The sequence below is a fragment of the Sceloporus occidentalis genome, unplaced genomic scaffold (assembly GCF_023333645.1).
Source record: "Sceloporus occidentalis isolate IW3139 unplaced genomic scaffold, rSceOcc1.0.p SCAF_20, whole genome shotgun sequence".
NCBI classification, from domain to species: Eukaryota; Metazoa; Chordata; class Lepidosauria; order Squamata; family Phrynosomatidae; genus Sceloporus; species Sceloporus occidentalis.
In genome coordinates, this window is record NW_028317000.1 from 11936790 (window position 1) to 11951235 (window position 14446).

The 14446-nt window shown below is 45.1% G+C and overlaps 1 protein-coding gene across 1 annotated transcript in view; it reads right to left on the bottom strand.

Annotated features, from left to right (window-relative positions):
- Window positions 1–974: 974 nt before the first annotated feature.
- The window catches only part of LOC149302024 (sodium/calcium exchanger 1-like), a 38241-nt gene continuing 24769 nt past the window's right edge, over window positions 975–14446 (bottom strand). Inside the window, exons 3-7 of the mRNA XM_089482997.1 lie at window positions 12666–12772; window positions 11523–11647; window positions 10834–10933; window positions 8195–8467; window positions 975–3160 (exon numbers count right to left, since the gene is read on the bottom strand). Coding sequence (XP_089339123.1) covers window positions 2784–3160; window positions 8195–8467; window positions 10834–10933; window positions 11523–11647; window positions 12666–12772 — 982 coding nt within the window. The 3' untranslated portion in view covers window positions 975–2783. The remainder of the gene's footprint in view (window positions 3161–8194; window positions 8468–10833; window positions 10934–11522; window positions 11648–12665; window positions 12773–14446) is intronic.

A 14446-nucleotide genomic window follows, 5' to 3' on the forward strand; every position in this document is an offset into this window, starting at 1 on the left:
AAAGACTTAAATAGCCAAAAGGCTTGCATGGAGACCAATATAATTACCATATATATTCAACTATAAGTCAGCCTCATGTATAAGTAGAGGGCAGGTTTTGGGGGCAATATTATGGATTTTGATATGACCTTTGCATAAGTCGAGGGTAAAACTTAACGGCATGTAACAAAGGATCTAAATGATGAAGGAAAGGAAAATAATGCCAGAGAACCTACAAAATTATGGCAGGTATAACTATTTTGGCTCAGGCTGGATGGAAGAAAGAGTAGAGGGAGGTCAGTGTTTCTAGGACAAATTGCACTCCTGCCTTTCACCAGGGGATGGTCCCATTTTAATACGAGTTAAAGTATAGTATTTACAGTGACCTGTGGATAAGGCAACCTAGGTTTTGGGGGTCAATTTTTCGGCTAAACATTCTAGACTTATACATGAGGATACACAGTACTATTTCAGCTCCTAAAAATATTGTGAATAATGGGGCTATACAGACCGGCACTTTGTGCCGGCCTGTGCCCACGGTGAGGGCTGAGCATCTGCATGCTTCAAGCCCTACCGTCACCTGCAGGGTGCAATTTTGGCATGCGCCCTTTTACACGACACGTACCATGAAACTCTGGTGCAGCACCCAAATGGCACAGGTTTGCTTTATGGAAGGGGCATCCTCATGGCGTGCTGTGGTGCTTATGACCAGTGTTGCCAATTTCTGGGGAATTCCTAGGAATCTGAGGAATTTAATCACTTCCTATTAAATTTCTGTGTTTTCAAAATTTCCGGGAAGTTTCAGATGATTTTGAATAATTTAGGTATTCTAAATTCTCTAACTTTCCTGGGGATTTTGAAATTCCCACCCAAACTTACCTCCCCTATCCCAGAAGTCCTGCTCCTTTGAGGTCTTCCCATACTGCATTGTGGCCCCCCCATCCCGGAAGTCCTGCCCCCTTCCAGGTAATTTGGGGGAATTCCGGGGAATCTGGGGAACCAATCCAGGGATATATCTTCAAGGGTAATTGGCAACAGTGCTTATGAGGCCCCTTCCAGGGAGTCGTTTGGGACGGCTTCTGCAAGGAGTGGATTGGTGCCGTTGCGTGTGGTTGCAGCGGCACTGACCCGGGGCAAAAAGGGGCAGCTGCATGCCGCCCATCTGTATAACCACAATGTTACCAAGACCAGGCATTTAAGGCGGGGAAAAAATCACACAATTTTCAATAATTTTCAAATATTTTTTTTCTAAAAAAAGAAATAAAAGGAAACACAAACGCACACAACAACACAAAACGAATCCAAAGTAGTGCAGGCAACAGGACGTAGAGAGAAAGGGCACATGTTGGGCAACCAGACGGCAGGCGCGAGCAACCGGCAGGCACATTGTTGCCTGCGAAAGACGATGGGCAAGCGTGAACACAGAGTGACACAGCGACACACAAGACCTGACAGTTTGTGGGGAAGGGGACAGGGGCCGCCATGCAAACTGGGGACATGGGATGCACCAATGCCTCCCTTCTATGGGGAGGCCAGGAGAAAAGGGAGCACCGTGCACAGCGGCCACGGCATACGGAGAAAGGAAAGGGAGTCCACATTAAGGGACAGAAAAAAGGGCAGACAACTGAACCGGTGACAGAGTTTCGTGGGGCGGTTTCTCCCCCCCCCCCCCTTTTTAAATAAAAATAAAATAAAAATTTGTGTTCTTCTCGTAAGCAAAATAAATTCAACTAAATAGAGATCTGGGTTCTGTACAGAAAAAAGGGAACTGACCAAGGAGAAGGGAAAGGTCGGGAATGTGGCGGATTGTGCAGTGGGAAGGGAGGAAGACTAGCAGCTATCTTTTCTTTTATTGTTATTATATTCTTCTTTTTTTGCTCTTTCGGATCTTGTGCTGTTCTGGATTTTTGTTTTTGTTTTTCTAAGAGTGCAGATTTTTCGGAGAGGAAGTTGACTGTGCTTGGAACAGAAGAAACTGGCAGGTCAGGCTTCTCCGTCTTCTCACCCCATCTCAGTTTTTCTACCTCTCTCCTCCGGCTGTGATAACATTATTTGGCCAGGAGGAGAACAGGTAGTGCAAAGAACCTCGCCATTGGCACCTAAAAGTATAGGCATGTCACCGGTCCATAAGGGACACTCTTTAGGTGCCTAGCCTTCGGGGTGGAAAGAGCCCTCTGAGAACATGAGGCCAGGGCTGGATGGATATATGGACCTACTGTGACTGAATCAGTCCTGCCTTTGTAAGGATGGAAAGAGCTGCCTGGGATTCGGAGGGCGTCATTGTATTTCTCCCCATGGTCTCAGGCTTACTTGTCCACCCAGATCAACATGGGAAGAAGTAGTCTATGGCCAACTCCATTCTTCCTTGAATCTCTTGCGTTGGGCCCCATAGACCTAGATCTGGATACGACAGGTCCCTAAGAGGCTGATGTTCCTCAAACATGATGGTCTCCCAGGAAGCAAGGAGAGCCTTGTCGATTCGCCAGGAGGAGGCAAGAGACTGGGAGTAAGTCCATTTCTCAAAATGGAAGAGGAAGACTTTCTCCTTGGTCCATTGCAGAGCTAAGATGGACCCCAAGCCTTGAAGGATGAGCCCATTTTTGGTCACCACTGTTGTCAGTACTCAGCCGCGGGGCAGCATTGGGCAAAGTCTTCTCCTAGGAGCAGCAGGAGCGACGGTGCCCCCGTGTTGGAGAGGGACATGGGTTGAGGGGATATCTCCTTTCAAGTCATCCAAGGATGAGTCTCCCAATGTGTGAGCTGGCCTGGCCATGAAGCAGAAGAGCCTCAACTGGGCTCACCCCTTAGAAACCCTTGACGTGGCAGTAGGCCTCCAGCGCTGCCAGGAGGATGTAGATCAGCCAGAGACTAACAAAGAGAAGGGTGGTGAGGATTTTTGGGGTTCGGGGTCCTCCCAGTTCTCCGCCAATTGGAGGCCGGCGCCGGTACATTAGCACGGCAATGCTGACAAAGGCAAAGATGGTAAAGAGGGTGACCGAGAAGGCCAGCGTGCCTGGTTGGACTTTGAATGGCTTGCCCTGGCTGGCCCAGTAGCCGGCCGCAATAGTCCAAGCTACCCCGATGCCCAGGAAGACATTTACGGCATTGCTGCCCGTCACATTTCCAATGGAAGCGTCAGCGTACTGGTCTTGGATGGCAGCAACCTTGCTGGCAAAAGTATCTGTGGAGAAGAGAAGAGGAGATTTCACTGAAGAGGAAACATGGGTAGATTCAGATGATCATGCCTTGCCTTCTACCCTTTTAAAAGCACAGCTGGCCCTCCATATCAACCATAAATGGTTTGGAAATATTCCAGAAAATGCAAATTCCAAAAAGCAAACCTTGATTTTGACATTTTATATATGGGATACCAATTTACAATGCCACTGTAATTAATGGGACGTGAGCACCCACGGATTTGGTATCCACAGAATGAAATCCCAGGGCCCACTGTAGTTACTCTTACCCTCCCAAAGTAGGTACCCTTGTGGATGTGTTTTTAAAGACAACAAAGGTTTACTTTCTGGTCAATGACTTTGAAAACTATAAATTCTACAGTAACATGAAAGGTCCTGTCCTTCTTGTGGTCATCATGACACCCAAGCCAACAGAACAAGAGGTGCCGCATGCGCCAACGCCAGAACCATGTGATATCCCTCCTCCATTTTGATCAGGCCCACAACCTGGCATCTCTAAACGCAACAATACAGTGGCACCACAGGAGTGGATATTATCTCTTCTCAAATTACAAGCACAATGTAACATAACCATGCTTTGGTTATTGTAAAAAATAAAATCAATGGCAAGGAACCAGTTATTTACAACTCAAATCTTTGGAACAGAGGCAAAGTATACATATGCCAATATGCAAAGGGATCTTGCAGTACCTTTGAGACTGGCTGAGAGAAATTGGTAGCATGAGCTTTTGTAGACTTCAGTCTACTCCATCTGAGAAATTAGACTGAAGTCTATGAAAGATCATGCTGCCAACATCTTTCTTTCTTTCAAGTCTACGAGACCTCATGTTACCCAATTCTTTCTTTCGGTTAGCCTCAACGATGCTGCAAGATCCCTTTGCATCCTGATTTTCCAGACTAACACAACCATGATTTGAATGCTATATATGCCAGGTTTAGGATTCCTAGCAACCAAATGTTTACTGAAGATTGGTACAAAAAGGCCTAGCATCTTACTACAGCTCTTCCCACTTAGCTAATTTAGTCCATGTTCTTTACTTGTTGTATTTCTTTCATTGACTCAAGGTGTCCCATCTCCCCCTCACATTGTCCCCAACAACCCTGTGAGGGAGGTCAAGCAAAGGGGTGTGTGTGAATGAATGTCTAGGCCAACGTCATGCAGTGAATTTAGTGGAGTGACGTCTTGACCCTGGATCTCCCAAGTCCAGATCCAACACTGGCCTTCATGCTGAAATGAAAGCCACCAGAACAAAGGTACTTTAGGATGCTGTAATGAAAACAAGCCTCTTGGCCATGCGCACGCGGATGCTTTGTACAGCATCATCCCAAACCCACCAAACAGTGACACCTTTATTGAACCAACCAAAATGTGCATTTATACATGTTGCAAGATTTTAAAGCTTTGCCAGGTTCTTCAGTGTTCTCTGCCTAACAAAAAAAGGCTTATGGCCCAAAACAGATGGAGACAAATCTTTTTTATCTTGCTAGTAGAATTTAAAATGTATTGCCTGGATTGAATCTTCCATTTCTCACATGGAGGGGAAGCATTCCTTCTTTGTTGCACTTGGCTAAGTCACACTCTCTCAGCCTCAGGGAAAGGCAATGGCAAACCTCCTCTGAACAAATCTTGCCAAGGAGACCCCAGGATAGGTTTGCCTTGGGGTTGCCATAAGTCGGAAATGATTTGAAGGCACACAACAACCACAACTATATCTGAACAAGCATATAGAGAAGCTAATGGCATGGAAGAGACTGGGGTATACACACACACATACACACACACACACCACACTCTTCCATGCCAGCATTCTCTGAAGATGCCAGTCACAGATGCTGGCGGAACATCAGGAATAAACTCTTCCAGAACATGGCCACAGAGCCTGAAGAACCCACAAAACTCTATGGCCATGAAAGCCTCTGACTTCACATTTCAACCGACTGTTCCAGATAATGGTGCATGAGCATGTGAAATGTTCAAAGCAAGAAGCGAGAGAGATGAAATCAACATCCTAAGGCGCACATTGTTGGCAGCGCAAGGGTTTTTGAAAATGAACAGCTAGTCCTGCTGTGAAATAAATAAATAGATAAATCAATATTTCAAGGAGGAGGCTGCAACGTATCTGATTCCTCGTTGAGCTTCAGAAACAGTTGTCCCCCTGCCAAAGAGAAAAGAAAGTGTGCACTGCGCTATTGCGCAACCAGACTCCCAATCCTCACCGCAATCCTTTGTTCTGCCCATTGCTGCCCACTCACCCAGCCACCCACGTGGGCATTTATTTAAGCACTTTACAGGGATGGTGTCTTTCGCCCTCACCCTGAGATTTATCCTTATCACCATTTCCCCACCGGGCCATCGAGAAAGCTTTTCTCCGTTTTCTAATCCTCTTCTCCAGACGGTCTGTTAAATGCAGCCCCCTCACTTTCCTGCACAATCCTCCCCGCTACCATTCCCCCACCTGCTTCAACCACTGCCACCGTCTCTGGCTTTGGCAGCCACATATCCATGAAGTTAAATGCGCCGCTTTTTTCATCCGAGTCATTAATACGCACCCAAGGCTGGCCACCAGTGAGCGAATTGCACCTTAAACAGCAAGAGCTGACTTTGGATTTGTTTCAGCTCGAAACGGGGTGTGGGGCACATATAGGCACATAAGGTGTCTATGGGAACATCAATAATAAACATCAGGAATAAACTCTTCCAGTGGGGGTTTAAATCGGGAAAACCCTGCAAAAGTGGGTTGGTTTTCACATAACGTTGTTGTTAAAGTGGTGTTAACCTGATAGAGAAAGTAGACGGAAAGTGGACAAAAGCCCCAAAGTAAAAAGGAGTGGCTTTTGTCTACTTTCCATTCAGGTTAACACCACTTTAACAATGACATGTGCGAAAATCAACCCGTTTTTGCAGGGTTTCCCCAGCTTTTAAATCCCGTTTTTCCACCGTGTGATAAACTCCATGGCCACATAGTCCGAAAAACCCACAAAACACTATGTCTATAGGAGGGTTATTCAGATGGTGAGAATAATCCTAGTAGTATGAGGATTGAATCTTTGTTGTTCACTTGCATTTCAAATGTACCCGAGTAAGTTTTTTGGGGGGAGGACTGCTCAAACCCCCCCCCCCCGACTTAACCTGGGATAACTGATCTCAGTTTTCCCTCCAGAGTTTTTGTACAAGATTTGCATTGTCGGCTATGTGAATAACCAAAGCCAATAAACCCAGGATAAAACTCTGCATCTCTCAAATGTGTTCTGAATACATCTGCATCACTGACTCTATCTTTATTCACAGTGCCGAAACATGTGAGCAACAGAACTCACAGAGATGTGGTTTGGATTTTAAAAATAGTGTGAACAACAAAACCAGAAGGGTGAGATTATTCAGATAGTCGTGCAAAAAACATCTGAATAACCCCTAGGAAGAATAGGTCCCTAGGAGAACATGGAACATGGACACAGCTGGTATATTGACTCTGCTGCGTGGGACACAAGAACCAGAATCCTGTTGCTGATATATGTGCATTTAACTAAACATTATACACATATGAAAATGTGCCTCTTGCCACTACACTGGAAGTTAGCTTTCTGTTTTATGACTGTTGTGTGTCTTCAAGTTGTTTGCAATTTATGGCAACCCTAAGGTGAACCTATGATGGGGTTTTCTTGGCAAGATTTGTTCAGAGGAGGTTTGCCATTGCAGTCCCCGGAGGCTGAGAGAGTGTGACTTCCCCAGTGGAGTTCATGGCCAACCTCTGGTCTTCAAAGTCATGCTCCAACACTCAAACCATTACGCCACGCCTGACTGTTAGCTGATCTCAATAAATGTTGCATACTATGCTTGTGTGCATATGTGTCTGTGTGTATATACAGGTGCATGCATACACATATATAATAATCCCCCAATTTATAAGGGTCAATACAACTGTCTTACTCCTCATACTCTCTTTTGAGGTGTGTCTCTGGGGACTGTCACACCAAATGTTTGCACTTCAAACGTTTACTGCTACATCACTAGTAAAACTATAGGTGGGAAATATTTGGCCCTCAAGACGGTTTGGCTTGCAACTCTCATCAGCCTCACCCAACCTACTCTAGGAGTCCAAGTGGACCACAAGTTGAATATGAGTCAACAGTGCAGCTAACAAGGCCAATGAGATTTTAGGCTGCATCAATAGAAGTATAGTGTCTAGATCAAGGGAAGTAATAGTGCCACTCTATTCTGCTTTGGTCAGGCCGCACCTGGAATATTGTGTCCAGTTCTGGGCACCACAATTCAAAAAGGATGTTGAGAAACTGGAGTGTCTCCAAATGGCGAAAAGTCTGGAAACCATGAAGCCCTATGGGGAATGACTTAGGGAACTGGGGATGCTTAGCCTGGAAAAGAGAAGGTTAAGAGGTGATATGATAGCCCTGTTTAAATATTTGAAGTCATATTGAGGAGGGAGCAAGCTTGTTTTCTGATGCTCCAGAGAATAGGATCCAGAGCAATGGATGCAAGCTGCAGGAAAAGAGATTCCACTCAACATTAGGAGGAACTTCCTGACAGTAAGGGTTGTTCGACAGTGGAACACACTTCTTTGGAGGTTTTGGTGGAGGCTCCTTCCTTGGAGGTCTTTAAGTAGAGGCTGGATGGCCATCGGTCAGGGATGCTTTGATTGAGAGTTCCTGCATGGCAGAATGAGGTTGGATTGGATGACCCTTGTGGTCTCTTCCAACTCTAGAATTCTGATTCTATACTCAGTGATAAGGGATTGTGGGATTTGTCATCTGAAATATCTAGGGAACTGATTTCTGCTTTTGGGTTGCTTACTTCTGTTTTCTGTTTTGACTGGCTCTGATGGCATGATGCCACCTGGCATAAGGAAATTAAGCAGTTGTGTTATTTTTATATCTGGGGTGGCATGGGGGGACAATGGCAGGGAAGGCTTAATTCCTTCCAGCTACAGGAGCTTTGCAGCACATCCACCGACCCGCCTCGCAGTGAGTGCGCTTGATGATGCCCAGCCCCTGCCCTCACTGACCGGGCACGGAGGTACCCAGTGCCACAAAAACCACGGCTGTGACAGAGTCTTTGAGGCCGATGGTGCAGCCAAAGTGGGCAGCCAGGTCTCCGGTGAGGGCAGTGAGCACCCCGATGAGGCAGATGGAGACAAAGAAGCAGGCCCAGCCGCACCAGTACTCCGTGGGCGGCACGAAGGCGAAGAGGACTTTCCAAAAAACCGTCAGGAAGTGCATGATGTAGTCGAAGCAGGAAGGCAGGCGCTCCTCGCCAGAGTCATCATCCTCATCATCACCTGCGGAGGGTAGAAAGGAGGAGGTTCAGGTGTTAATGTAATCTATTTTTCAAATTACACCTCCATTCCATGAACATTTAAGGTGGTTCACAACCATCTTACAAAATGCTGCACTTGCAAATGTTGGGGGTTTTGGACTACGACTCTAACTAGCCACTCTTGGAGTTGTTGAGCAAAAAGTCGTATTTCGAAGCTCTGCCAATGTAATACTAAATAAAAATTTAAAATTTAAAAATTAAAAATTAAATTGTTGTTGTTGTTAATATCATGCCCTTTCCCTAAAACTTAACTCCGCAAAATTAAAAGCCCTGCATCATTAATCATTAACAAAGGAGCAAATTATTATTATTATTATTATTATTATTATTATTATTATATTTATTTGTATCCTGCTCTCAGAGCGGCTTCACAGCATTAAAAACAGTCCAATTAAAAACATAAATAATTAAATTAAAAATAAAATATTAATAATAAAAAGTATATTAAAAAGGAATTAAATTATTACAATATTAAAACAGATAGTTATTAAAAGAATAAAGCATATTTTAAAAAGATAAAACTATATACAGAGAAAATTTAACCTGCCTAGAAAGAGATTTCTACAGAAGGAAATTCCACAATCTCTTATAGAGAATGCTGATGTAGCCTGCATCTGCACTGCAGAAATAATCCAGTTTGACACCACTTGAACTGCCATGGCTATGGAATTCTGGGATTGGTAGTTTTGTGAGACATTTAGCCTTCTCTGTCAGAGTGGTCTGGTGCCACCACAAACTACAATTCCAAGGATGCTGCAGCATTGAGTCATGGCAGTTAAAGCGGTGTCAAATTGGATTACTTTTGCAGTGCCGATGCAGCCGTGGAGATGAGAACTAAGCCCTTCTCCAATATTACCAGGTGTATCCAATATTCTTCACACTTCCTAGCAAAGAAATAGACAAATCTGAATAACAACTCAGTTTTATATTTTGCAAAAAAGAGGGATTATTTCTTCCTTCCAACTGTTTTTGAGAACGGTCCTCCCTGGTGCAAATGTGGAACCATCCCAACACCTGCTAGAGCCAATTTTAAGTATGTCTAACCACTTTCCAAATTGTATCCTAAGTCTGCCTTAAATGCAAAAACTACATCATGACTCAAGCACCAGCCAACTTTTTTCTGCATCTCCCCTTGTTGCTTGGCTTCAGCATCTAGCACAGGAAAGAGGCTGCTGAAAACTTGCACATTTTTGGCTCTAAAAAACTTATATAATAAAATGTTGTGTGTATGTTTTTTCCCCCTTGGTGAAGGAAACACCATGCATAATGATCCACTCAGGCAGTTCCATGTCCTTTTTCACTCAGGCAGCTGCGAAGTCCCCAGGCCAACTAGGGAAGGAGGCAACACAGACCACAAAGAAGTCGCTGGTCTGAGCTGTGAAGGGAAAGGAAACAAGACCAGCTCCATCTTTGACATCTGAGCTGACTCCCTGCTCCCTCTGCTTGACAGCTGCTTGGGATGCGGCTTTGTACAAGAAACCAGCTCCTTGTCCATCTTCCAAAAGGAAAGCATATGCACACACCTAATTTAGAATAACACTGGTTGCCAGTGTCGTCCCACGCCAGGTGTAACCTGGCACAAGGGCGCTGCCAGGGGGAACAACAGCGGGCAAAAGGGTACCTAGTGGCATGCACTTCTCCTGCTCCTTCAGTCCTGGGCTTTCTCCCTTGGAGAGGGCAAGAGGGCTAACCAGGTTAGGGTTAGGTCACCTAGTACGTTCCACACCTCCCACACTTCCTATGACACCACTACCGCTTGGAGTGCTAGCTGTATCACTGGTTCCTAAATTTTGGTCCTCCTGATGTTTTGGACTTCAGCTCCCAGAATTCCTTACCGTTGGCCAAGCTGGCTGGGGCATCTGGGAACTGAAATAAAAAACACCTGGAGGACCAAAGTTTGGGAACCACAGCTTTAGGCGACTGACTACCGTATATACTCAACTATATAATGGATAAGTCGAAGGCAGGTTAAGTCGAGAGTAAAACAATTTAGGGACACGCAACAAAGGATCTGAATGATGAAGCAAAGGAAAACAATGCCAAAGATCCTACAATATTATGGCAGGCATAACTGTTTTCACTCACACGAAAATCTGGATGGAAGAGAGAGTAGAGGGAAATCAGTGCTTCCAGGACAGATTGCACTCTTGTCTTTCACCAGGGGATAGTTCCCTTTTTAATATGAGTTAAAGTATAGTATTTACATTGACCCGTGGATAAATTGACATAGGTTTTTGGGTTCCATTTTTTGACTAAAATTTCTAGACTTACACATGAGTATATACAGTACATAACCCCACCACTTATGCCCAGCAATTCCAATCTTACCGGCACTGACAGTAACAGCGCTGACAAACTGTTCCCTCCAACTGCTGCTGCCGACGACTAGGGCCAAGTTGGTTTTCTTGATCAGTTTGTCCACAGTGCTCTGGAAAAGAGGTGGGGAGAATGGGCCCAAGGAAGAGCTTAAATGGTGTGAGGTGGTAGAAGGCACAGCACCCATCCCAATATTCTCTCCAGATGGATGGACAGGCAGGCAGACATCACCCACTCACCCTGCGCTCACTAGTTGGTACCAGTGACACCATCTAAAGCTTGGCGCTCTTCCTCGTTGCCTGGGCCACTGGGCACCAGTGACCTAAGATGCCATGGAAAATGTCATTGCATCTTTTGGCACATTGCCCTCCACTCCTAACCAGCAACGACAAGAAGGGTACTGGAGCATAAGGTGGTCATAGAATCATAGAATCACAGAGTTGGAAGAGACCACAAGGGCCATTCAGTCCAACCCCATTCTGCCATGCAGGAAATCTCAATCAAAGCATCCCTGACAGATGGCCATCCAGCCTCTGTTTAAAGACCTTTTAAATGTGATCCGGTTTAAAAGGTAGTGGGAATCAGGCCCGAGAAAAGCCCATGCTTGGTATGCCTTAGAGTTGCCATAAGTCAGCAATGACTTGGGGTCATGCAACAATGACAAAGGAATTTTCAGGAGAGAAAAAAGATTGTCTTATTACCTTAAATTCATAAGATTCCTCAATAACAACTTCGAGTTTGGGGTACTCGCCCAGACTAGGGCACCCCATCCTGGCAACGGCCTCCTCTTCGCCTCCTTCGGGGAGCCGGTTCTCGTTGGAATCACCTAGGTCAGAATAGTAAGAAAAAGTTAGCATCCAACATCTCTTCTTGCCTCGGACACTGGATCCCTCTTCCAGACCTTGGAATAATTACTCTTCTGGACTACAACACCCGGGAAAGTCAGTAACTTTTCCAAGCTCTGCTCGTTGCCATTTCAAACCGTCCCGACACCTCCTCCAATTGCCTCTATTTTTTATCCTTCTTTCCTCTGAGCCGCCCTGCTTCAACTCTGCAGCGACTTCCACTTTTCTGCTTATTCAGATTCGGCATTTTTCCAACCACAGCTTGGCAGAAATTCAACAGGAAAAGCTTTTGCTATCACTTTCTCTTGCTGCCACAAAGAAGGACATTGCTGGCTGAATTCCCATATGCCAGTTTAAAAGTTACAGAAACATAGCCAGGGCCAGAGAAATATTGTTTCTCCATTCCCGCCTTATGCGCCATATTCGTTTAATAGGAATAATCATTTAATACACTGGTTCCCAAAGTTTGATACTCCAGATGTTTTGGAGTTCAGCTCCTAGAATTCTTGACTTCTAAGGGAACTGGAGTCCAAAACACCTGGAGGACCAAAGTTTGGGAATCACTGGTTTAATAGGAATAACTGGATAATGTTGCAGAAAGTCCCCCCCCCCCAATATTTGCATCTGGATACAAATATGGGATGGGGGACACTCAACATTTTCTCCTCATCTTAAATCTAAGTCCTCCTCACCTCCCTCTGCCATGTGTCAGGCTGTATCCGCACTGCAGAAATAATTCAAATGGGGATTTGTAGTTTTGTGAGATATTTAGCCTTCTCTGTCAGAGAGCTCTGGTGCCACAACAAATGACAAATCCTATCAATCCTTAGCACTGAGTCATGGTAGTTAAACTGATGCCAAACTGGATTATTTTTGCGGTGTAGCTGCAAGGCTGATCCCATTGCAGTCCTCAAATGTTGTAGACCTTAACTTTTGCAAACCATATTCTCTTGTTTCTTCTCCCTGATCAAACCTGCCTTGCCACTTCTTTGCACTGACCGTGCCGTGGGCCTGTGTCCAGAAGCTCTGGGGGTCCCAGCTCCAAATGGAAGTTCTTGTTTTTCTCGTACTCTTCATCATCAATGATTTTTATTTCAATGTATTTCCTGGGGATGAGAAAAAAAGAAAAGCCCATCTCCCCAGGAGACAGGCAACGAAAACGGTGGTCAGTCGCCCAAAACATTTCTAGTATGTGCTTAATAAAATATCAAACCACCTTCTCCAGATAGCGAACACCTTCTCGTTCCTCCTTTTCCCCTCTTCTGGCAATGCTCCGAGGCTTTAAGGGCAGCCAGGCCAATGGACAAGGAACAGCCAAGGCTTTGCTTGGCACAGAGAGGAAGCAATAGGAGAAGCACAGTCAGCAAGAACGCAATTGAGTCAAATTTTATTCCTGTTAAAGATGCAACATGAAATATACAATACAAGTTGAATCTCCCTTGTCCAGAATTCTGAAATCTGAAATACTCCAAAACACCCCAAACTTGTTTCATGGATATCTGAGCTAGTGACACCTTGGGTTTCTCATGGTTCCATGTACACAAAATTTCGCTTTGTTTCACATTCAGTCATTTTGTTTCATGCACAAAATAACTTAAAATATTGTATAAAACTGCCTTCAGCTTATAGGTATAAGAGCCAGCATGACGTAGTGGTTCGAGTGTTGGACTATGACTCTGGGGACCAGGGTCTGATTCCCAGCTCAGCCATGAAACCCATTCGGTAACCTTGGGCAAGTCACATCCTCTCAGCCTCAAAGGCAAAGGCTCCTCTGAACGAATCTTGCCAACAAAAACATCGTGTCATTGCAGTGCCATAAGTTGGAAAAATTGAAGGCACACAGCAACACATGTGCATAAGGTGTATCTGAATCATAAAACAATTTTGTGTCTATGTTTGGCTCCCATCTCCAAGATACCTTGTATGCAAATACAGGTACTGTATTCCAAAATAAAATAAAATAATCCAGCATCCAAAACGCTTCCGATTCCAAGCATTTCGGATAAAGGAGACTCAATCTGATATCACTACAACACAATGATACCATACTCAGCCTTGCGATTCATAAGCTGGAATCTTGTGGGTGACTTACACGATCATTAGAGCAAGTTACATTGGCACAAGTTGCTTTTTAAAAAAAAAAACAGGGTGCAGCAGCAACATGGCAGTGAAAGGCTCCTTCTTCTTATGCTAACATGGCACTGCTGGCACCACTGTTAGACTTGCAGACAGGAACGTGGCCAGTGGTTCCATTAGATCACCCAGTCGTAAATGCAACTACAGCAGGCATTAGTGGCTGCGCAAAACCTCGCCACTTTTTCCCCGCGACCCAACATTGTTGGGGTAATGTTTGCATCACAAAAATGTGACGGGTCCAAAGACGCGGGAGCAGGGCAGCAAAAAAGCTGGCAGCTCTTTACCCAACAGCACAGACAACACACACACACACAGATGCAGACGCACATTTCATCTCATCTCATAAACAACCTCGCAGCGTCTCCTCAGCCAAACTGGGTGCCCCTGCAGTCACGCTAAGCCAAGCATGGCAGTCTGGGTCTCCTTCGGTGCCATCTGTTTAGTTCCTTAATTATAAACACAAAGGGAGCGCTTTGGTACGAAGGAGATGATGAGAATATAAGGGGTTCGTGGAGGATTTATCTCCCATGGGGCTGGAAGGAGGGTGGGCCCACTGTCCTTTTTTTACTCACGGCTGGCACTGGGGCCTCATCCTTAGCCATGTGTGTCCTAGGCAGGCAGACATACGCCAGACTATGCATGTA